Consider the following 24,608-nt stretch of genomic DNA (forward strand, 5'->3'; position numbering starts at 1 on the left):
GGGGTTAGTCGGTCGTTAAACCACCCCTAGAGCGGGCGAGGGATGGAACTTGTTGGCCGGAATACAGGAAAAGCTGAAAGTAAGATCACTCAGTACAATGTCATTTCACGTTTCATTACATTAATGGATGTCCGTCCAATGTATGACCCTATAAAGACATGGAGTACCGTTCTTAATACCTTATTTCATTATCTTTAACGCGGATAAAATGACAATTGAATAGAGCACCATTATTTTGATTTTGTTTTGAGATCTTTCAGCGGTGTTTTATGGAAAGGTGAAATCTGTTTGGTTTAAAAGAAAATGACAATTTCTGTGGCCGACTGATTTCTTCGTTACAATCCCAATGAAGGCAAATAAAAACTTTTTATTTTTAAACCTATTAAACAATATCTAACAACACTACATTCAGGCCACGTTATGCTTTATCTGTCACAAAATTACACATCCTTACAAAAGTCCTTTTAGATTTGGTCAGACGTATAAAATGTACAGATTTAAAAAGAGAGTACATCAAGCTTTTTCTTTGCATTTTGATTCAACCATGCCACGTGTGTGCTATATCTGTCACAAAATGACACGTTCTCATAAAACTCATTTTTCAGTTTTTTTTTCATCAATGACGTCAAGTTTTTATTCTTTGCATTTTGAAGTTAACAATGAACAGGAATTGGCGTGGGGCGCCAGTGTTAGGAACCATGTAATAATAATAATAATAATAACATAACATTTATATAGCGCAGTTTTGTGTTGTTTCACTACAAGTGCGCTTAACTATAATAAACTTAAAATAAAATTTCCTATTGTGTTCCTTTAAAAAAAAATTAATTACATAATATGAAATAAAGAATAAACGGTTTACACAAAAGCAGAGAATAAAATTTAACAATAACAGTGCTATTTTAGTAGAGGATAACAATAAAAGACAGTGACAGTGCACAAAAAATAAGAACTTTAAAATTAAAATATTATATAAAACAGGAAAACATTAAAATATTATATAATAGGTGGACATTAAACATAAAAGTACAATAAGGAGGAAACCGAAACCAAACAATTACCGGAAAACTTCAAAACCTGGCTTTTTATAGTATATTAAAAAAGAAGCTTAGATTCATGAGAATATAAATGATTTTAAATTATTAAATATGATTTTTTGAATAATTTTGTTTTTAAAACCCGTTTAAATTCAGCCAAATTTTGTATATTGGTAAGGGCTGGGGGAAGTTTATTCCAAATGAGTGGGCCAGCTACACGAAAAGAGCGATCATAGTAAACAGCTCGATTTGACCGAGAAAGTTCGATTAAACGATTGGTAACATCTAGATCTGCTGACCTCAGAGTAAGCTGTCTATCGCTTAGGTTTTGTCGGACACATAATTCCGATATATAGGCTGGCGCCATTCCCTGCAATGCTTTAAAGGTCATTAGGCAGATCTTGAACTCTATTCTTTCAGGGCATCGAAGCCAATGAAGACGATCCCTTAGAAGCGGGGTTATACGACAATGCTTAGATTCACCAAAAATCATTCTCGCCGCAGCATTGAAAACGGACTGGATTCTGTTGAATTGTTTTTTAGGTAGGCCAGCATATGCACTATTACAATAGTCCATACGTGAGACAACGAACGAATTAATGAGTGATTTTGCTCCATCAAAGGGAAGGCATCTCCTAATTGATTTTATCTGCCTTAGATGGAAAAAGCCAGCACTTACAGTTTTTGAAATTTGCGATTCAAGAGAAAGACAATTGTCTAAAGTGAAACCTAGAAATTTTATTTCCGTAGAAGGGATTATATTTGTATTCTGAATACGGATTGGACTGGAGTCGATGAGGGCTTGTCTTCCAGGAGAAGCTATCCAAATAAATTCCGTCTTTGTCGGATTAAGTTTGAGTTTATTAACAGACATCCAACTTGAAACCGTGTCAATGAAACTAACCACCTCGTTTTTAAGGACGTCTTTTTCATCCGGGGAGCAAAACTTGAAAATCAAACGATCATCCGCGTAGCCTTGTGATTCAAAGCCAGCTGAGTGAATGAGTCGTTCGAGACGATTAGTATATAGAATGAAGAGAATGGGACCCAGTACAGAACCCTGGGGAACTCCAAATTCGATGGGAGTTTCAGGTGATGTATATTTATTGAAAGTTACTGAAGCTACTCGTCCAGACAGGTACGATGACATCCATTGGAGTACATCACCTCGAACGCCAAATTCGGTTTCGGGCGTCATTGTTAGGCTTGGAGCTCAGTAGTAGAATCATGGAATCTAATCATTCAGGTTAGGGTTGGCAAGGATGCCTTTACACGGGAGACTTTCAACAATCTAGACTCCACTTCCTTCGTCAAATAAAACTCCTATGGGAATAATAAATGGGTGTATTTACAGTCAACAAGTATATTGTATAACACTAATGGGGACAAAGTATACATCCTAAATTATTTCCTGGCTGATCGATTTGAACAATCTCTCTCGTAATTGCTCTGGCTGGCAGGCGTGTTTAACAGACATTAAAAGAAGGCACAGAATGGGCAAAGGTTAAGTAATACGCTTACATGAGCCGTCCCGGGAGATGCAGGAGTTGTGAGACCATGGAGGTGTTACTCACAGTCATAGTGGAGTAGTAACCAAGGTGGTGCTCGTCCACATGCGCAAAACGTGCGCGGGCCAGGCTTCAATAATTTAGCGGTCACTCCGCGTCCGAGACTGGTTTTGTAGCAAACCACCCACACATGTTATTGAGACCAAAGCTAGATTCGGAGTGATAGCCGCGGGCGGCTACAGAAAGCCGTTGGTGTTTAGCGTTGCTTGCGCAGTGAGATGTGCGCATGCCGCTTTGTGTTGCCAACGATCTACATTTAATTTTAGTTTCGCTCGGTTTTTAAAATGCGTTTGAGAGATCTGCATCGTGACAAACTAATGCTTTCATTTTTTTTAACTGTACAAAATGAATGAATGCTGCCATATATTGTTTTTTTAAATGTGCAAAATGAATGAATGCACCCGTATTTTTTTTTTAAATTTTACATAATGAATGAGTATTCCTGAAATTTTATAATTCTACAAAAATGAATGAATGTTCCATGAATCCACCCATATAATTTCAAAAATTCTACAAAATGAAATTCTCTAGCATAAATTGTAAAAAATCTAAAAAACGAATGAACGCTCCATGAATGCACCCATTTTTTAAATTTTGCAATTCTAACGAATGAATGTTCCCACATTAACTTTTTTAAGTCTACAAAAAAATTAATACTACCCTTATAATTTTTAAAAATTATTTCTAAAACGCCAAACAGATCACCCGGTCAAAGTACGTTAGTTTTTAAAATAATTATTTTATAATACTCGCAAAAGTAAAGCAGATTGCATTTGCCACTTTTTATTGTAATTTTTATTATTAAATAACCGCTTTGTCAAACAAAGTTGAGACAATAAAATAATAAAGTTGATAGACAATAAAAATTCCCATTGAGGTACCAAGACAGAAAAAAACTCCGTAAATGCATTGTTTTGCGCTTTAAGATTTCCAAAAATTTATTTATTTCTTTTTTAAAAAATTAAAATAAACACCATGGAACTGTTCTATGTATTATTGACAACAACCGGCCGGTAAAAGCTGTTTTAATGAATTGATGGTTCACCGTACAAATAATTTTAAATTTGTCAATTTTTTATATCTCACATTACCGTGTGTCAATATTTTAAATCTCCCATTGCCAGCACCGTGGCAATATCAAAACTTAAGTGTTGTTTTGAGTATTTGATGTGATTATGTTTCACCTCACAAGAGCGTAACATAGTCGGGGGAACTATATAACCACCTGGTTGGGGAGCATTGTGACGCGAATTAAGGGAGGACTGTAGAAAGGGATTTATTGATGCAGGTCTTATATGAAGGAGGAAAAACAGATGGCATGAGCTCTTATCACATTATTTAACAAACTTATGAGTGGGGTGTGTTATCTTTACAAAATTTTAAATTTCAGTAAGAAAAAATTCAATTTTTATAGAAGTACTTTGTAGTACTTCTATAAAAGTTCTTTGTAGTACTTTGAAGTACTTTGATTACAAAGCAAACAAATTAATAGTGTTTTTATTTTTCGATTACATCATGGAAAAGGTAAACCTTTTCAATATTTTTTGATTGAAACATTTAAGCATTCCAAATTGGAAATCAGTGTCATGTGTTGAAGCATTTTCAATCCGTACAGGCAATTTGTGGTTTAAAATTGAACTTTTATTATTGAAGCTTTGAATTCCAAATTATAACAAAATATGTCGAATATCCAAATAAAACAAAAAAATTCCCGGTCTCTGATCAAATTATATTTTTTCTTTATTACCATGGCTGCTGTGCATATTTTCAGTTAACAGCTTTTCAACGAATAAACACAAATTTGTGGTAAATTTATATTTTGTTTCGACATTGTGTGCTGCAGATTAATTTAAAAACAATACGCGGATTGTTGGCTTGAAGTTTTTTCTCAATTCAAATTGAATTTTTGTTGAATATTGATAGGAAACTTGTTTTTTAATGGGAAATATTACAAAGGCTTGTTGTACGGAGTCCAGTTTCATTATACCGTTACCAATATTGGGAAATTTGTCAGGCGGAAGGAAATTGGAAAAGAAATATTCAAAAGTAGATGATATCACGTAGTTAATATTTCAAGTAATTATGGGTTTAAAGCAATGTTTCTTAACTTACATATGAACTACGTAAACTTTGACGTAGATAACGATATGAACTCAACGTGGACCATGAAGTAGATCAACATAGTCTCTGACGCGGATTTCGAAGTAGACTTGGCGTAAATTTTGCTTTGACGTGGATCTTGGCGTAGACTCAATATAGACATTGGCGTAGATCTCGACGTAGATTCGAAGTACACTTTATGGTCGGCTTTGACGTAGACTCAACGTAGACTTTCACGTAGATATCGACATAGATTTAACGTAGACTTTAGCTACAACATCTCAACCTAGATCTCAAAGATGTCACAAATTTTATAACATATCCGTTTATATTTTACTTTCAGTTATGTCGGAGTTTCGAGCGTGTATCATTCATATTCATATAAATTTTAAAATAAACTTTTTTAATTTACTTGAGGAAGCTACAAACCAAAAATGTGCATGTTCCCTGTATATTTTATACTGTAGGTAATAGGCATTAAAATCAATTGACAAACGGAGTCTAGAACGTTTGATTTCAAGTACAAAACTGGTTTTTATTTATTTTGTAAATAATTTTATAAGAACGCAAAAAAGTTAATCAAATGAAATACTCACAGATAATGTTAGCTATAATACTATATTTTTTTAAAGTTGTTTCCTTTACGCGTTCATACATTTCTGTTGAAAAAATATTTTTTTAAGTAGCTTATGTTTATATTTTTTATGGAGTAATTAATTTTTGTTTGTATTTTACTCGAGCGAAACTCAAATTTTTGGTATTCACAATGTAAACCAATTCGTTGTAAAGATTAATCAAAATAGTGATTTAACATTAAGCTTCGCCTTAACCGTCATGCTTGCCATTTGCATTGAGATTTTTTTTTGTAAACATATTTACAAATGGTAATTTAGCAATGTTATTTATAAAAGTAAAATAAATTAATTCAGAAAGACCTGCGTAGTATGAATATTTACATACAAAAATGCGTGATTTAGTTATTACTCTCTGTTATTTTAAATACCACAAATAATTTGGATAATATCAGAGCTTTTGTATCACAAATAAGCCGCAAACATATAATATAAATACAAGTCCATTGATGGGTAAAAATATTCAATTGCAAAACTATTAAAATTGTTTTTAAAACCGCATTATACAGAAATTCTATCCATCACCGCATTGAATATTACGATTGTCCCCATTTGTTGGACGCAAATAATATTGCTAATTACGCTCGGACCGCAATAACGTCATTCCGATGGATTCATTGTAGTAATTGATTTGTTTCATTAATGAATGTTATTTTACCAATGACGGAATAAATCCACAATGGAAAATGAAGGAGACATATGATATATTAATTAACACGATGCTACATAAAGGGTAGGTACGTTATATGATAAAAGAGAGAATTTCATTATAAATCCTTGGCAGATTAGTAAGCTTATGATTTCTATGACGTGGGCAGATTTACAACAAGAAAACCCAATTTAAAAATGTTAAGTACAAGAAACCGGTTTTATTCACAAAGTAGAAATTAAAGGAAGAAAAACCACAACTTTAATGTTCTTTTAAAATATACCACTCACGTATAAATACATTTTAACTAGATACTATGCCACTCCAATCAAAATCCAACACACGTAATTAAATTAAATGCTTTGTTCAAATAAAAGCAAAAGGTTCAGCTTTTTTTCAAAACTTAACATAATAACATCAAAAATGTTTCACAGAATTTGAACAGTTTGTCAAATTCAAATTGAAGTTTTGTAAAAGTTGTATAAAAATTCTGTTTAATAGTAGCTTAATCGTGGGCCGGTTTCACAGTACTTGGATAATAACTGGATATGATTTTCACATAACTAGAATATTCACTTAGAATTTTTTCTGTCAAACCACTTGTCCTAACATTATATAATTAACTATAGTATATGTTATCTCTACTTTTTAGTCATAATAATACAATTATCTCACAACAATACAACGTATATTCAAAACATTAGAGCTCCTCAGTACAGGTTTTCCTGGTGAGGTGTTCACGAAACATTATAATGTATAAATCATTTACGGTACATACTGTTATTACTAGACGCTATATAATATAACTATACCCATTCTATATATAATGCATAATGAAATGTTACTTATCAAACTTACATTATAATTGCATAATTTAATGATAAAATAAATAGAAGTATTAAATTTTTTTAAATCGCTTAACCCTTGTGAAGGGACTAAAATTACCAATCTCCAGTTTTTGCTTCTATTTCCCATCCTGAATTTTTAGCCGTATAATATTCCTAAACTTAGAGATAATAATATATATATATACGTCTTCCGTTACAGATAATTTTACTGTATCATATAATATATAACATAAATTATTAAATGGTGGAAAAAATCCTCTTTCAATCGGTTGGTAGCCAAGTGATTACAGAGGCAATTAAAATCCACAAATTCTCACTAATATTGATGGAGACGATATGGCTGAGCTTAATAGTTATTGGTATCCGGTAATTGATTGTTACAACAAAAACTAAACGCCGAAAAGGACTTAATATGTTACCTTAACTTCGGCCCTAAGAGAAATCGCTGTACAACATGGCATAATATTGCAAAAATTAATTACGTCAGATTGTTCATATGCCGAAAATGTTTCTCTTTCTTCAAAATTCAAAAAAAAGGCTTTTTGCAGTCGAAACTCTAGTGAATTTCGACTGCGAAATATTTAAATATTCTTGCGTTATGGTGAACTAAAGCGATAATCTGCAGACTTGTTTCTGAAGCAGTAAGCTGATCAAAGTTAAGCTTAATGTAATTTCAGTCATGCCCCATGCACTCATTCAGGCACGCATCTTCGAAATACCAAATTGACTCAAAACTACATTGCCTTTATTTGCCAAAGCAACTATTTTCAGGTCGCAATCTCATTTTCATCATGTTTATCATTGAATCATCTATTTAACTGTCAATCATAATGATATCGTTTATTTTTTAACTGCTCAATAAGAAAAACTAACTAAGGACTATAAAGGAATGTTCAAAAGTAGACAATTCACTCGAACGGCAAACTTCGGCATTATTAATTAGCATATATTGTCAACCATTTCAGCTGCAGCATTTTGAATTATTCAGTAAACTACCGGAAATCAAAATGGTTGAATGTATATTTTTAACTATTTCCAAATCACGTTACAATTTTGGTTGTTATACTTAAGCGAAACCGGGAAATATGGCTAGATATAAGCCATAACATAAGCCAACAAAAAATATCAAACTTAAGTCACTTTGATTTTCGGAAAAAAAACATCGCCAAAATAAAGGTTTTATTTTGTTTTGTCAAGTTCAGGCACAAAATTTGTATGGTAAAATGTTTTCTTGTCATAATTAAAAGAAGTTAATTTGCCACATTACGCATTGAAGCCATGTCCAAAAAGGGTATTGCAAGTAGGATATTTCAATCAAAAAGTTTTTTTTAAAGGGCTGATTCTTTTGTGTTTAGGCTTTTATAAAAAAATATGAAAGAAATTTTTTATTAATGTAAAAGTCAATTCGCATCGCACCACCTGAATATTGCTGCTTTGTTGTGTTTAAACCACCGCATTCAGAATTTCTACAGATTTATAACATATTTCTCCTGAACACTTAAATATAAAAATTAATGTTGCTTTTGAAGATAATACGTAGGTATACAAGTGTATAGACAAAACTGTAATTATATGAAATCACGTAGAGATAGAAAAACACGCAAATTATGCCCGAAAATTATTAAAAACACATTTCGTTCTGTTATTTGTTATTTATATGGTATTCAAAAAATCACAGTGTATTTGTCGAAAGATTTTCGTTCGTGTTTTATTGAATATTTTTACAATTTTCGCTTAATTAATATCGTTTTTTTTAATATTAGCGCGCTTTTCTAGATTCTTATTTATATATCTTCCTTTCAAATAATCTTATTCTTCTTTGAAATGATTACAATGAAGCCGTTTAACAAATGCTTGTCGGGGAGAGGTTATCAAGCAAATACAACCATATAAAAGAAGGCACAGCCATATCATAGAGTTAAATAATTCCAACAAATATAGGTTTAAAAAAGTATTAAAAAGGGATTTAACCGTTTTTCGATCTTCTGTATTCCTTGCAGTGAGCCACTTGCAGCTTCATTCACCGCTCGCTCTCCCACCAAGGGAGGGTGGCAACTACTAGCAACTTATAGTCATGAATAAAACAAGTCGTCAGTGGCTCACCAGCCTGTTCGGTGTTCACTCGGCGGCCAGCCCCCATAAAAACCCCATTGAATTTTAATATTCATGTAGCGGTGTATTACGCCCGGCCAACTTCTACTACTCGTCGCCAGTTGTTGTTTTGTTCAGAATTTTGTGGAAATTTCATCGGGACCGGAGAGCTTGTAAATGAATTGTGAACAACTAATGTGGTAATTTTTTCGCGCTAACGTTCTGGAAATTAAAATTTGAGCTTTGTTAAGCTGCATACAGACGCGTTTTAACTGCGAAAGTTAATACCATTTAAAGGGTCTAGTTAATTAACACATTTAAGTTGTGAACATGGTTTATCTGTAGCTATCAATTTAGTTTAACGTTTTTAATTTCTTTTAATTACTTCTTCAAAATCATCATCGCGTTATATCGCACGAGGGATATCGCACGTAGGGATTTAAAAAATACATTTTTTTAATTTTAAATATCCACAAAAGGTGAAGATTATGAGATGCAAATTTGTTTATTTAATATCCACGGTACAAATATACCATAAACAATAATGTCATATCACGCATAAGCAAATACCAGAAATAAATATAAATTTTAAAACAATTTAATGTGGCATTTGATTATTAATATAGTAAATATTCGTCTAAGTTTACCGTACACGAACAGATTTTGATCAATTCATCATGAAGTTAATTTTTAAGAAAAACGGGATTGCAGCCCGTTTCCTTATAAACTTTTGGTAAATTCATAATATATCGAAACACGTGTTCGTGCACCTGCATTTGCCTTGATAATATGTAATGAGGAAATACAAATATATATATATATACATATATTTGTATTTCATATAAATATACGGACATATATATATATATATATATAAATATGTCCGTTCATTTAATTTAATAGTTCCGACATCGTGATCATATATTCGAATTATACTAAAAGTTTATTAGGAAACCTTTTAATTCATAGAGTATTTAACAAGTTTACCAATAGTATGAATAGATTCTTAGCAAATTATCAACTGTCATTTTCCTCCGTGTATATTCGAATAACCTAGTTTGTACCTCCCGATCCATCCCATTTCTTAATTTCGTCTCAAGTTTAATGTTCTATCAGTGTTGGTAAGGGTGGTAGAAAAGTGGTGAGGCAATAAAATAAGTGATTATAACTCTTTATAATTTCTTGCCTTTTCCCAGTTAGCCATAAAAGTTTCATTATTTATTCTTATTTCTATTGTTTCAGAATCGCTGTTTCCGCAGTTCGCCGAACCGATTCCCAATGTAACTGTTTCTGTTGGAAGAGATGCTCTCCTGGCTTGTGTGGTCGATAATCTTAGAAATTTCAAGGTAAGACAGACTTTTTATTAAAACGAATGAAATATCTTTAATTATTCTCCCATATCGCTGCTTAAAGACTGCGGAACATGGAAAAAAAATCAAGATTAATATATTCTAAACTCTGTACTAATATACCTTTTATATAGTGAGAAATTCTAGCAATTCTTACCTTTTAACGGCATTCCGTTTTAAAAAAAAATAGCATTCCATGTAAATACTGTGTTGCGGATACTAATGTGTACTCTGTATCAACACATCCTAACCGCTCACAAAAAGAGTTCATAAACTGACTCTTTGCCAAATAGACGTGTTGTCACTACTGTTCGTCTTCTCAAGACGCTGAGGCGGCAGCCGAACAGATGCTGCTGACTCAGCACTTTCCGAAAACCAATTACGTTGTAATGTATTCTAAAACGAATAGTTCACCATAAGAGTGTGAGTACTATGTATTAATGTTAATGGAGCGCAAAGTCAAAATAATGCAGCGGTCCATCATATTTGCTAACCCCTGAAAAAAATTGCGTAATGGTTTTTTAGTTAATATTATTTTATTCAAATTTTAAAAACATTATTTTAATGTGAGGAGAAAAATAATAATGTAATTTTATTCCTAAGAAAACATGCAATTTTATTTGCAAAAACTGGCGTCCATTCACTAATACTTAGGTAATGCTGTGCATCTGGTGGAATGAAACGTTTTTACCTGCAAACCAACTGTATTTCTTCAGGCGTGGAATTGAAAACTGCTAGCTCGCTGAATAAAAATCATTAAGAAAATATTATGATATTTTCTTCATTATTAGTTTATATATTTTGTACTATATTTAATGTGCATTTAAAAAAACATACCTTATTTTAATTTTCAGTTCAATTTTTCTACAATATGTTATTTGTACACGTATGTTTTCAAATCATTTTAATGCTGCCTCCCTAAACAAAAGAAATTCTTAAATGCAGAGGTGTTAATTCCTATCAAGAAAACTTTATTTATATCATACAATCTAATCCGGTTATATTTATATAATAAATGTGTATATTTCATGAATAAGTAAAAAAATATCATTTTTTTTGTTTATAGTTATATGTATATACGTTGTACGGAAATCGAAAAGTGCACGCATTCTGCGTAAATTGGTTAACAATTGGCTTCTGGACTTATCCATAGCAAACAAACCTATGTTTACTTACAGATAAACAATAAATGTGTAGTATTAACTTTCATATAATTTTTTAATATTTTGGGCATTTAGACCTAAAATTCCTACCACACTTCACAAACTCAAATAATATGTACTATAAACACATCTTAAATCAATTAAAATAATAATTCTTACACATCATAGAAACAATGAAAAAAATTAAGTTGCTCATCTAACTTATCTGTTATATTGTAAACATGAAAGTAATTTCCACAATATTATGTAAGAAATAATTTCTATTTCAACACAAATTGAAAAAATCTTCCGAGAAAAAATAAATGCCGCCGACGGCATTAGTACTTTGTATAAAAGCCTTGTCTTGTAAAAACATAATTGTACATTTAATAAAAAAATAGTAATTTCTCCAATGATATGCATTTGTGTTACATTACCTACTTCATATGAACTAAACCTATCAATTTGATTGTACTAAAACGGGAAAACTTCCCAGTTCGACAGTCAAAGATTCATCATTCTGAATTTTTTAAACATCTAATAATTAAACATCTAATAACATACCCCAATTGGGGATGCCATAGCATCACTATGGTGGGTTTGGCTACCTTCACCCCGGGAACCATTTGTTGGATAACCAACACCTCTGCCAAATGTTACCTTAAGTGGTTCGCTACGTTTGGTGACTTAGCATAGGTGCCCGAGTTCATCGGGGGAGGTGTGTTTGGGATACGCCTGCACTCCGAAACCCTTTGACCTCTCCAACTGTTCTCTCGACTCATCGCCTTGAGCCATAGTGGGAGGGATGTATTCATATGTCCGTCACTTCTGGTCACACTTCCCTAGATTCTTACCCAACCCTCATACTTTTTACCTTCCCAGAACTTCCTAGCCCTCCTTTCCTTAAAATAGACCCCCTCACAGCAGCTCAACAGATGACAAAGGCCCTGAGGAAAATAATGATGTGTGAGGTTAATGTAAAAAAAATATACATATACATAAAAAAACATACATAATATAATAAATAATGTTGTTTTTACACTTAAAATATTATTCTTTACTCCTAGAACCTCAAAGCCAGTTGTCTTAATTGGCGTAGAAATACTTTTAAAATCTATGTGACACTATTTTGTTAAGCATGTTACAATCCGAAAATACTATGTTTCGTATTTATTGCATTCACAATAATATAACCTTTTTGAATAATTCCGCCAGAACTCCACTAAAACAAAATACTGCCTAAATTGAATCATTACACCGAATAAAACAATTCCACGAAAAATGTTACAGTTGAGTTACATCCTATTTAATTACAATTGAATTCCACTTGGAACTGAACAACTTCATCAGAAAAACGAATTCCCGCATTTCGCAGAAAACAGTTTGATCCTAAAAACTCGTACAACTTTTTCACCCACGTTTTCTTTTTTGTAACGTGCATGTTAATGATTTCGGTGTTTTTTCTTAAATCAGACAATATATTGAAACACCTTGCATGATTATCTAATTATAAATACCTTGCAAAAAGATATCGCTGTAAGCTTCTAAATCCACGTTAACGCTTATTGTTACTACAATTTGTCTAGGTTTGTAAATGGCCCCCATGCTACTAACTAGCTGTTATTAAAGTTTTGTTTCAATCACTTTCTGAATGACAACGCGCAAAATATTATAAAACGGGTAATAGACAATCACCTCTTTTGAACTTTATACAACATACGTCTGTTATCAGTCCCAAAGATCAATCAATTAAATGTAGTAATGAGTGTCTTTCAATTTCTCTAGGTTGCCTGGGTGAGAGTCGATACACAAACAATACTCAGCATTCACCATAACATCATCTCCCAGAACCCGCGCATCAGCTTATCGTATAATGATCACCGCTCCTGGTATCTGCACATCAAAAGCGTGCAGGAGGGGGACAGGGGGTGGTACATGTGTCAGGTCAACACTGATCCCATGCGCTCTAGGCAGGGCTATCTTCAAGTTGTCGGTATGTTAAATATCTGTTTATCTAACAATGATCATCGCTGCTGGTACTTGCACATCAAGAGCGTGCAGAAGGGGGGCAGGGGATGGTAGATGTGTCAGGTCAGCACTGATCCCTTTGCGCTCCAGGCAGGGCTATCTTCAAGTTGTCGGTATGTTAAATATCAGTTTATCTAACAATGATCATCGCTGCTGGTACTTGCACATCAAGAGCGTGCAGAAGAGGGGCAGGGGATCGTAGATGTGTCAGGTCAGCACTGATCCCTTTGCGCTCCAGGCAGGGCTATCTTCAAGTTGTCGGTATGTTAAATATCAGTTTATCTAACAATGATCATCGCTGCTGGTACTTGCACATCAAGAGCGTGCAGAAGAGGGGCAGGGGATGGTAGATGTGTCAGGTCAGCACTGATCCCTTTGCGCTCCAGGCAGGGATATCTTCAAGTTGTCGGTATGTTAAATATCAGTTTATCTAACAATGATCATCGCTGCTGGTACTTGCACATCAAGAGCGTGCAGAAGGGGGACAGGGGATGGTAGACGTGTCAGGTCAGCACTGATCCCTTTGCGCTCCAGGCAGGGATATCTTCAAGTTGTCGGTTTGTTCAATTTCAGTTTATCCAACAACGGTCACCGCTGCTGGTACCTGCACACGAAGAGCCTTCAGGAGGAGGACAGGGGATGGTACATGTGTCAGGTCAACATTAATTCCATGTGCACCTGATTTGCGGTATTCTAATTTTTCGGCATGGTTTTCCTAATAAAATCATATTCTTCTTGGCATAGAGATCGTGTCATTATCCCTACACCTGTGCTCTTATAATCTTGCAATCAGTTACAATGCTTCATAGAATGTTTTGTTTTACTTCTGTTATCCGATCACTTTCAAAAGGTTACAGTAAATGAAATTTATCTTGTAGCTAACTAGGTCATCCATTTTCAATCCCTGACCTAGTATTATGATAAGATCACCGCTCGATTTCGTGGATTTATCCAACCAACTTTATTTTTTTGTTTTTTTCCTGAGTTTTATATTTCGTTCCCTTTTTACTCTTCTGCATTATCTTAAAAAAATTTTCATCAAATCATTCATAAACATTTTTCTCGGCTAGTTTTCTCGTCAGTATCGCTAGCGATGCTTACTGACCAGAATCTTGAAAGGTAAGTTACAGAAAAAACACGGTTAAAAACACATGAGAGCTCTAAATATCAATAATGTCTTGTAATTTGCAAATCATTTAACAGAATAAACCGACAATATGTTTCATATTAGTAAAAAAAATCAAAATTAATATTACATAAGTTATAATGTCTAGAAGATACACAGCTTAGAAATATTAGAGATTAGAAAAAGGTGAATATTTTTCTAATGAGGTAACCATTTTTACCCTTCTAAAAATTATGTAATTCCCTACTTAATGTCCCCCCTCCTCCAACCTCTTCCACTCTTTCGTCAATTCTTCTACTGATTTAGGTTTGTGCCCCCCCCCCTTGCTTTCTCGATGATACTCATCCTGAGGAAGAAAAAACATTGTTTTCGAAATATGTGTAGACGTATCGATTAATTGATTTTAACAAAATATGTGTAGACGTATCGATTAATTGATGTAAACAAAATAATTTAATTATAATTCCTAAGTTATATGATGCCATCGTTCTTTGCAGTTCCTCCCGTAATCATTGATGAGAAGACCTCCACCGACCTGGTGGTGCGGGAGTCCAGCAATGTGACGCTGGTCTGCAAGGCTTCAGGACATCCAGAACCTTACGTCATGTGGAGGAGGGAAGATGGAGAGGATTTCAGCTACAATGGAGAGAACGGTATTTCACTCACTAAAAAACGGCATAAATTTACCTGCGTACGCCGGGATTTGAACCCGTGACCTACGGATTAGTGGCCATCATAGTGGGTTATACATCAAATAATTTTGAAAAATTCAAAATTTAAAAGTAGCAAATTATGATGGGTTAATAATTAGGTACCAAGATTAATCACCGCACATTGGTACGATAAACCAGTTAAATCATATCATCTAAAATATGTTTTATCAACTGATTTTCAATTTGGTATTGTTAATAGTTAAGTACCAAGATTAATTATTGCCCATTGGTACGATAGACGAGTTAAATATTTTGACGGTGAAGCAAACTGTGTATTTGAATGTACTTATTTTTATACATAAAATTAACATAGGGATGATGTCTAAGGAACTGAAAAGAAAAATAAATTACAATAACGAGATACACGGACACTGAACGAGAAATTCTAAGCAAATTAGATTGCCAACAAGAAAAAAAACAAGCACCCAAAAATCTCTGATGTACCAGGCCGTTCAACTCTATAACAAAATCCCGAAGGAAATTGCTGTGATAGAAAATATTAATAAGTTCAAAAATGAATTAAGAAAATATGTCTATCTCAATTATTAATGTTTCTTTTTTGTGACTTTATTGAAATATTTAAAGAAAGATTATGTTTGCCAAACAATTTACATGTTTATATGTTTATAAAACTATTAGCACACACGAAGATGTGAGCTAACTTAAGATTAATAAATAAAAATAAAAAATAAAATAATCTTTATCTAAAACATGTTTTTTCATCTGATTTTCAATTTGGTATTGTTATAATCAACAATCAACATCTTTTAAAAGATACTAAAAACCGCTTTCCATTATTATAGTCAAAGTCCTGCAAAAAATTGACATCTGTGATAGTCATCTGAAAATCAGAGGACAGTCTCTCAATCTTTCAAACATGATTATTTTGATTTGGGCAACATTTACGACATCCTTACACTAAGGTACAAAAATATGCGAAAATAATATAATATAATAAAGTACCCGTGGAGTAAAGGCTATTTTCTTAAAGATATTTCTGTGAAAGCGTGGTTTGTGACCAACATTCGGGATTTGATATTGATTCAGCTTTCTCTGGTAACCATCATCTGGTATCAAAAACAAAGTTATTTTAGGAATCTCCACGAAGAAAATATCGATGTACTGTTTTTATCAATGTAAATATACTATTCAGGAAGAGTACTCTTTCGATCCCATACATATCTCTTTTTACGTGTTTGTATGCGAATTATTAAATAATTTATTTTGGGGTCAATATGTTTTAAAGCCTTTTCCATTTCAGTCGCAATGACGATTTAATACAAGCAAGGAGTGTGTTCCAATACCGTGTTGTTTAGCTTTGGTTATCCTGTCTGCCTACCCCTGCGGGAAGACAGCCTGATGGTATTACAGGCAGATGGCTGAAATAGAGAGTTGTATGTAAAGACTTTGCGAATTCGCCTTAAAAGTTTGCCATGCAGATTTCAATAGCTTACAGAAATTATAGTTATTCACAAATGTTTGGTGGTCCGTCAATAAAAAATCAGAATAATACAAAATAAGTATTTTACTGCGACAATTTAATAATATATACCTTTATTTAAGCATAGTAAAATATTATATTATTACGTTAATGTCCTTGTAATTTTGATTTTCTTTCATCATTCTGTTCGTTTGGATTTTGGTAACATTCCCGAAATTACATTATAAATCGTTTTATATTTTGATTAAGAATTAAGCTCGAAAAATTATTCCCTTCCGATTCAATATTTCAACCTAAAAACAACTGTTTGTTCTAAAGTTGTTATTTACAATCGAGAAAGAACTGCGGAATTCTCAGATTTATGTATTTTTCCCACAAATCCCTTTGCAACCTCTGTGAAGCCTGACTGCTTGCTTCGTGCCCAAATAAACAAGAGTTAAAATATTCAGATACAAAAAATACATTTCTATTTTACAAAAAATTGCAAAACTGTGCGTTTATTTGTGTATTAAATTAATTGAAATTGATCTGATTGGTTCAACCGCACATGGGTACAAATATTCGTAGCAGAACAATAAATTGAAATGCGTACAGATAATGTGTACAACTCTTCAGTCAATACAATGTTTTACGCGGTAGACAAAATGTATTAAAGTCTTAAACATACTTTTGCTGTTCTTGTAATACTAGTTTGTTACCACTTAAACCTAAAATACACTGTCACTGACGTGTACACAGTGTGCTTAAAAGTTTAGTATTGTTAAAGGGAATTTTCTTTGTTCCATTTGAAACACAATTTTTAAAATGTTACGACAGTTTAAACCTTTTTTGCAGTGAACGTCGTCGACGGTGAGGTACTTTCAATAACAAAAGTATCTCGTCTGCATATGGGGGCATACTTGTGCATCGCTTCCAATGGAGTACCTCCCTCTATCAGCAAAAGAGTCATGCTTATGGTGCAGTGTAAGATATTAATTTTACTAAACATTCCATTTACATTCCAAAACACCTATTTTGTAACTGTGGTATTACGTCCAAATATTACTGACTATATTTTTCAAACTCTCGACTATATTATGACATACTTTATTAAATTCCATATTGAAGAATAAAAAAATGGCGTACCTCAAGGATCGTGTTTAAGTCTAGTTTTACTTTTAAATTTATCTGTGATTCTAATTTTAAATGACTTCAAACAAGAACTGATGATGAAATGGTTGATATTTTGTAGTTCCTCCGATGTTATCGATCCCCAACCAACTGGAGGCAGCGTACTTCGGACAGGACGTGGCTCTCGAATGCCACACAGAAGCCTACCCAGCTTCTATTAATTACTGGACCACGGAAAGGGGAGATATGATACTATCAGGTCGGTAAAATCTTACAAGCATTACACATAAAGCTTCATTTTGTTCTTTTAAGTAGAAACTTGGCTTGATTGGTGCATATTTTATTTTATTCCGATGTTATCGGAGAAAGAACAAGATTTAACAAAAACTGAAAACATGACTCTGGAGTTGATTTTCTATAGCGGCCTCACCTACCATGAAGTTTCCTAAGCTTTATGATCTTTTTTTTTCATAAATTTATACTGAAAATATGTTGCTTTTGTCAACGTTTGTTTATTCTATTACAAGTTTGCTATTTTCCACTGTGTCGATAATCTATAAATGGAATGAATTACTGTGAGATTTTGTCAAATTAAGATTGTTGAATTATTATTATGTGTTTTCTACGTGATGGTTTTGCATGAGAATTTCTAAACATTCACTTCTACAAATGTTTGGCAAAGAACTGGTTTCGTCCCTTCAATTGTCCCTTTCTTGTTCAAACACTATTTTCATTGTCGTTCATATTGCCGGATGCTGTTTGCCGTCTGATTATTGAAATGAAACCAACAAATGAACCGCGGCTGCACCAGCTGCATGATGCTGAATTCTGGTGCGTCAGGCCAACGGGCTTTGACTTGTATAAATGAGTGGCCAAGAACTCACTCCATCCCTTCAATAGTCTCTCCCTTGTTCATACACTATTGTCATTCTGTTCACGATGCCGTCTGATTGTAGAAATGGAACCAACAGGTGACAAGTACGAGGCGGTGTCGATGGATAGCGGCTACACGCGCTACATGATGTTGAAGATCCGGCGGGTCGGGCCAAGGGACTTCGGCTCCTACAAGTGTGTCGCTAAGAACTCGCTGGGAGAGACCGATGGAGTCATACGTCTAGATGGTGAGTCTGAAAAATGTATCTTAATTTGACAAATGATGCCCACAAAAGATCTGTATAACATCTATTAAGATGGCAACATTAAATTAAACAGGAATAATTTACAGATTGTAACGCATTTTTAATTCAACATTTTTAAATCTACTGATGATCGTCTTGATGTTTGAATGAAAAAAAATTATTTTTCATTCTCTCCACGTTTTTCGTATTTTTTTGTAGAAAATATGATCATACCTTTTATTTCTGTTTTGTATTTTTACATTCCATCCTAAATATCTTGTTCACTCGGTATGTTTACTTCAAGTCAACATTTCTTATTAAGTACAGATCAAATTGCAAATCAAATAAAATCTTGTTGCAGCTTAGGTATATGAAATATTCTTCACCTAGCGTTTCCTAAAATCACACCACATTAAAGCACTGTCAGTGGAGCCTTATAATGACCATTTCACAGTCACAGTTATTGTTATGTTATTCAGAAATACCTGCTCCTTCGACCACCACCAGTGTGGCGCCGCTGTTCCCAGACAATGTGATCCCCATGAAAAAGAAGGGTGAGTTGTTGACCAGTTTATCTAACTATTTCTATAAAGGAGAGGGTATGTGGCAGGTGGGTGGGTAAACACCGGGGATTTGATTTTTATACAACTCTTCAGTTTTATTCTAAGGTTGATGTAATTTTGCACCTTTGACCCTCAAAACAAGAAGAAGGTCACTGCGTCTTTGCGTAAAGCTCTGGAAACTACGGGGACTTCAGATATTGTATAATACAATTGACAACATTTTCGCTCGTTGCTCGAATACTAGTATACAAATATTTAGTCATGTGATCGAATAAGATAATATAAATCGTTACAATTATTAAAGGTGAGCTCTGACATCATAAAATTTGCACATTTTAAATATATTTACTCAATTTTTCAGCTGAACAGCTTGATAATATCTAATTAGTAATCTAAAAATAATGGACAAGGATTGTTAAAAAAATTAAGAAAAAAAGTTAAAATCCCGAGCGTAGCCTTGTAAAAAAGCAAATAACACAACAAATAGCTGTCTGTTTGAATTAATAAAGAATGTAAACTTGTAATAAATTTAACGATAATATATTTTGTAATTTCTTGGAATTCGGAAACAAAAACAGTATTTTTTATTTTTACATTAACCTTGTTCATATTTATTTCTTAGGTAAGAATGTTACGATCCTGGACTTTTTATCAGTTCTGAGTAGCAATAAAGCATATTAATAATAATGTTATCGTTATTAGTTTTTGGGTTTTTATGCCGTGTTGCTATTCCTTCTTCTATAGCCAACGTTTGGGACATTGTCGATAAACGGGGCAGACGAAGGTGGTATCGTGAATTTGATTTAAGATTTTCGCGACAAAATGAATTATCGTAATTATTTTTGGTATATTATGCTGTGTTGACTCTTCTGGCCGTAAAAAACTGAAATCATAACTATTATCAGATTCTTTTGAACCTTACAACCTTAACATCTCCCTTTCTTCCCACATTTTCTGAAGCCATATTCTTAGAAATTGAGAAAGTTTGAGTTAAAGTTAACATGATGGTTGAATTTGTGTTAAGAAGTTTTTTTTTTTTTTTCAGAAAAACACAAAAAGAAAAAGCAAAAGTACCCGCTCAACAAGGTGGTGGATGAATACGATAACCATGACTGGAAAGACACGGGTAAGATTTTTCTTTACGAAAACAAAGTGAGTTGACCTATTCACAGCTTAAATAACATTTTCGTAATATGTTTTTACAATTTGACAGCCATTCGTTCTTTTTTTAAATGTATTCGTATACACGGTGTCCGTTAACTGATTTTTTTTATTCTACAACGAATTAGCAGTTTCAATTTTATTTCAAAACTTTCTTCCAATGATTTATTAAAGGATTGAAAACTTTCTTCTACTTTATTTTAAATTTTAGACTGTAACCAGTTTCAATCTATTACGGCTTTTTACACGATTGTACGGTGCTTTCTCTTTCCCACCGCTTTGAACATATTTCTCGCCATGACAGTAAGGGAGATACAATGATTTCTATGTGACCATATAAGAACTGTTCTCAAAAACAAATTAGCCTGAGGAACGGAAAAATAATTGTACCAGTCAGAAGATGACCGTGATATGCTGAAACGGGTTGCGATCAAAAACAAATATTGCATAAAATTTTAAATCGTTTTAATAAATCATTATAATGGAATTCTACCTCGAAATGATATTATCAAAATAGAAGTGTCAAACTTATTTAATTTATTAGTGATAAAATTCTAAAAAATTGTACGTTTTCAGAATACGACTTTTCATTTGCTTCAGCTCGACCTCCTCCTTCCGCCCTCAGCAGGGGTCACCAACTCGAAGGATATTCGCTTCTTCTAGCTTCATGCATCGTCAAATGTTTCCATATACTCTTCTCTAGCCAGTTCGGTAAATTTCATGTCGCAGCCTCTTTCGCAATGTCTAGCAGATGAGCCCATACTAATAATTATGTAATTGATCTCGTTAATAAATTTGTGATTTTCTTACCACATTTATTACTATTATGTACATAGAAACCTATTAATGTAGTTATGTTATATGATTTGTAAATATTAAACTGTAAATTGTTGTGTGCTTAGACAAATAAACTGTATTCAAATTGTGTTTTAAACTTTTATCATAATATTCCTAAAAAAATTTTGTGTTTTACGATATCAATAATAATAATTATTATTTAATGAGCCTGCAATATTCTGATGCGTTCATATCTGATTTCAAAATTAACTTTAATTAAAGTTTAACTTGAGTTATTTTAAATTTTAAAATATGTTAATTATTTCTTCCCTCCAAAGAAAAATCCAATCGAGATTTTAATTTGTTTTTATTGGTAGCATCGATGACATGTTTTAGAAGTTTGTTCCATGCATTCACTGCTCTATTTGCAATGAAGAATTTTCTAGAATTGGATGCAAATATGTTTTGTTATTTTTTTTGTGTGTGCGCGGATAAATATTTTTGTTGGAGGTTAAGTTTTCATGAATGGCAACTATAATGTGCAGATAAAATTTTGAAAGTAAAAATTAGGTCACCCTTTTCTCTACTTTATTTTAACGTTGGTAATCTTAATTCCTTGGGTCTACCTTCATAATGTTGGTCTTCCATGACTTTTAGCAGTTTTGTAAATTATCTCTGAACTCTCTTTATTGGATCTGAATTATTCGCAAAATATGGACTCCATAGTTGGAAATCATATTACAGGAGAGGTTGTTTTATCAGTGATTTCTGGCATTTTTTGAATTGGCACTGATATTATGAGTAAAAAAGTCACCAAAATGTTGGTCTCCGGTCAAATATTGATGTGTTTTTTTAGCAAAAAAACATAGAAAATCTGCTGGAATTGTATACCTAGGATCGATGTGAGAGGTTAGCGGTGAAAAAAAAATTCACCCGAGACAGTTTCATTTGTATTTCTTGCTCGGGGAACTATTCATTGGATTACAAACACTTCTGTAATAGGTCACCCCATGTGATTCGCTACGTTTGGTGACTTGCAGGGGTGCCCAGATCTTGGTGGTGGATGCGTCAGCCTACCATCTGCATGGCGAGGGGTAGGCCGTTTAATGCGATGCCATACGTAGTAATGCAAAATCATGTGTTTTTGGTTTGAAAATTTCGTCGCCTAGAAATGTTTCAGATGCTTTAATTAAATACTGCGAGTAGAATAAATCTTGGCCTTTGAAATAATCGAGTATTTTTTAGATAAGTCTTTTTATAAGCCTAGAAAAAAATAATGTATAAGGCCTATGAAAACAGCTTTAATTTTCAAAATCTCCTACTTACGAACCCATTTTTGGTTATGATTTTATTGTATAATGTGGAAAATTAAGTTATTTATAAAATGACCGAAAAAAAATTAAGTATTTATGCCTGAACATCCACAAAATAAAATAAAAAGAACTTTTTGGCCATGTTTTTTTCTTCCATAAATCAGAACAGGCGGATGGTGTTAAGCGGGAATTTAAACCTTATCGCCATCTACGTAAGGGTTGTTATTGATTGCGGCTTAATTTAAAATATTACACGACGTAGTGCATCGCCTTAAAGGAGACCTTTTTACCTCTCCAGTCGGACTTTCTTTACGCAACGCCTTGCACTGCAGCGGAAAGAATGGATTTATACGTCACTCCTGAACACACTACCAAAGATGACAAAATTACAGTGGGAAATTATTTTCCTCACTGCCTTAAATGAGCAGTTAATTTTATTTTTTTAAATTCACACTGCAGTAATTGTCGGCCATTTTGTTTGTTGTGTGTTCCGTGTTTCAATTTAGATTAGTAATAATAATAACTTGATAGACATTGTTACACTGTAATAAACTATTTGTTAGTATTTGGCAAGACTATTTAATCCCTTAACTTCCCTATTCTGTGCGAAAAAAATATTTGGAAAAAGGGTCAGTTTAATTTAGGCCGAGAATACAAGGACTGCTACATGCACTCAATTTTAGAAATATATGTACTGTCATTTTTTTCTGTTATAACAATGCATTCACTGCTTGAAGCTGTCAATTTTGACTGCTTGAAACAGCAACGTCGATTCTCAATGGTGAACGATACTCGGAGTGTCATCCACTTGAAAAAATATGTCAGCATAGTGTGTTTTTTTTACGTGGCGATGTTTATCGTCAACCGGTGTTAAGAAATGTACGTGAATTATTTTAACCAGCAATTCCTGACATTATTTGGAATAAAAAAATGCTAATGAAAATTTGGATTCCGGCGACTTTTTGATGCTTTTTTTTTCTTTTTCCTTCGAAACTCGGCAAAAAAACTCTTCCACGTGTCTTCACTAGTCACTCAGCCTAGTAAACGACCAACCCCTCACCCCGATCTTAACTGTCCAATACTTGACTGACTTTTTGTATTTTATGTTAGTAAAAAAAACATCAAAAATGTGACCGGATATCAACATTTCATTTACATTTAACTTCAAATAATCTCAGGAAATACTGATTAAAATAAGTGAAGTACGTCCCTTATAATCCGTTATATAAATAATTGTACAAAAATCAAAACCAATATAATCAATACATTCATACTGCAACACATTTGTTAATAAACGAATTTGACCACCCATTATCAAATTCTATTTTCAATCGAACCCGAATTAAGAATTCAATTAAATTTCCACGTAGCCACGATACGAGCCGCCGTGAAATATTACGTAACATTTGCATATTGAAATATTGAAAGCTCAGAACAGTGTGGAACATATTTCAGCATTATTACATCTCGGGAAATAAATCCATGCCCTTAATCCCCCGTACAAATAACAAGGTTCGCCATAAATAAAATAAACCAAATTTGGGATTCAGTTAATCCGGCCTCGCGGTCAAGATAAATCTCCCTTCCCACTTCCTTCCTCCTGCTTCCTTCTTTCCGGTTCCTTCCTTCCTTTTACACCCTTCCCGGGAAGTGGTGTTGCGATCCTTTATCCTTCAGGACTAACCTAACTACAATGTGTATCGGAGAATACAATGCTCTAAGAAAGTTGCACCTTTGTTAATCGTACCTTCTACTAGACGACTGTGAAATAACAATAACAACTCACCTGTTTATTTCAATTTCTAGATATTTAAGGCCTTATTAACACAAAAAACCGTGAAT

The 24,608-nt window shown here is 33.3% G+C and overlaps 1 protein-coding gene across 4 annotated transcripts in view; it reads left to right on the forward strand.

Moving 5' to 3' along the window:
- Positions 1-21,582, forward strand: part of LOC149418106 (lachesin-like) — a 60,931-nt gene extending 39,349 nt beyond the window's left edge. For 2 of the 4 annotated variants that reach the window (XM_089639331.1, XM_089639330.1), the window contains exons 4-12: positions 10,168-10,271; positions 13,202-13,409; positions 15,068-15,223; positions 17,559-17,687; positions 17,956-18,093; positions 18,791-18,955; positions 19,432-19,506; positions 20,561-20,641; positions 21,253-21,582. In XM_089639331.1, the coding sequence (XP_089495457.1) occupies positions 10,168-10,271; positions 13,202-13,409; positions 15,068-15,223; positions 17,559-17,687; positions 17,956-18,093; positions 18,791-18,955; positions 19,432-19,506; positions 20,561-20,641; positions 21,253-21,431 (1,235 nt within the window). In that variant the 3' untranslated portion in view covers positions 21,432-21,582. The remainder of the gene's footprint in view (positions 1-10,167; positions 10,272-13,201; positions 13,410-15,067; positions 15,224-17,558; positions 17,688-17,955; positions 18,094-18,790; positions 18,956-19,431; positions 19,507-20,560; positions 20,642-21,252) is intronic. The other 2 variants (XM_089639333.1, XM_089639332.1) reach the window with 2 other exon arrangements.
- The last annotated feature ends 3,026 nt before the right edge of the window (positions 21,583-24,608 follow it).

This window comes from Hesperophylax consimilis, chromosome 14, assembly GCF_061612785.1.
Source record: "Hesperophylax consimilis isolate HC1 chromosome 14, BYU_Hcon_1.0, whole genome shotgun sequence".
Classification (NCBI taxonomy): domain Eukaryota; kingdom Metazoa; phylum Arthropoda; class Insecta; order Trichoptera; family Limnephilidae; genus Hesperophylax; species Hesperophylax consimilis.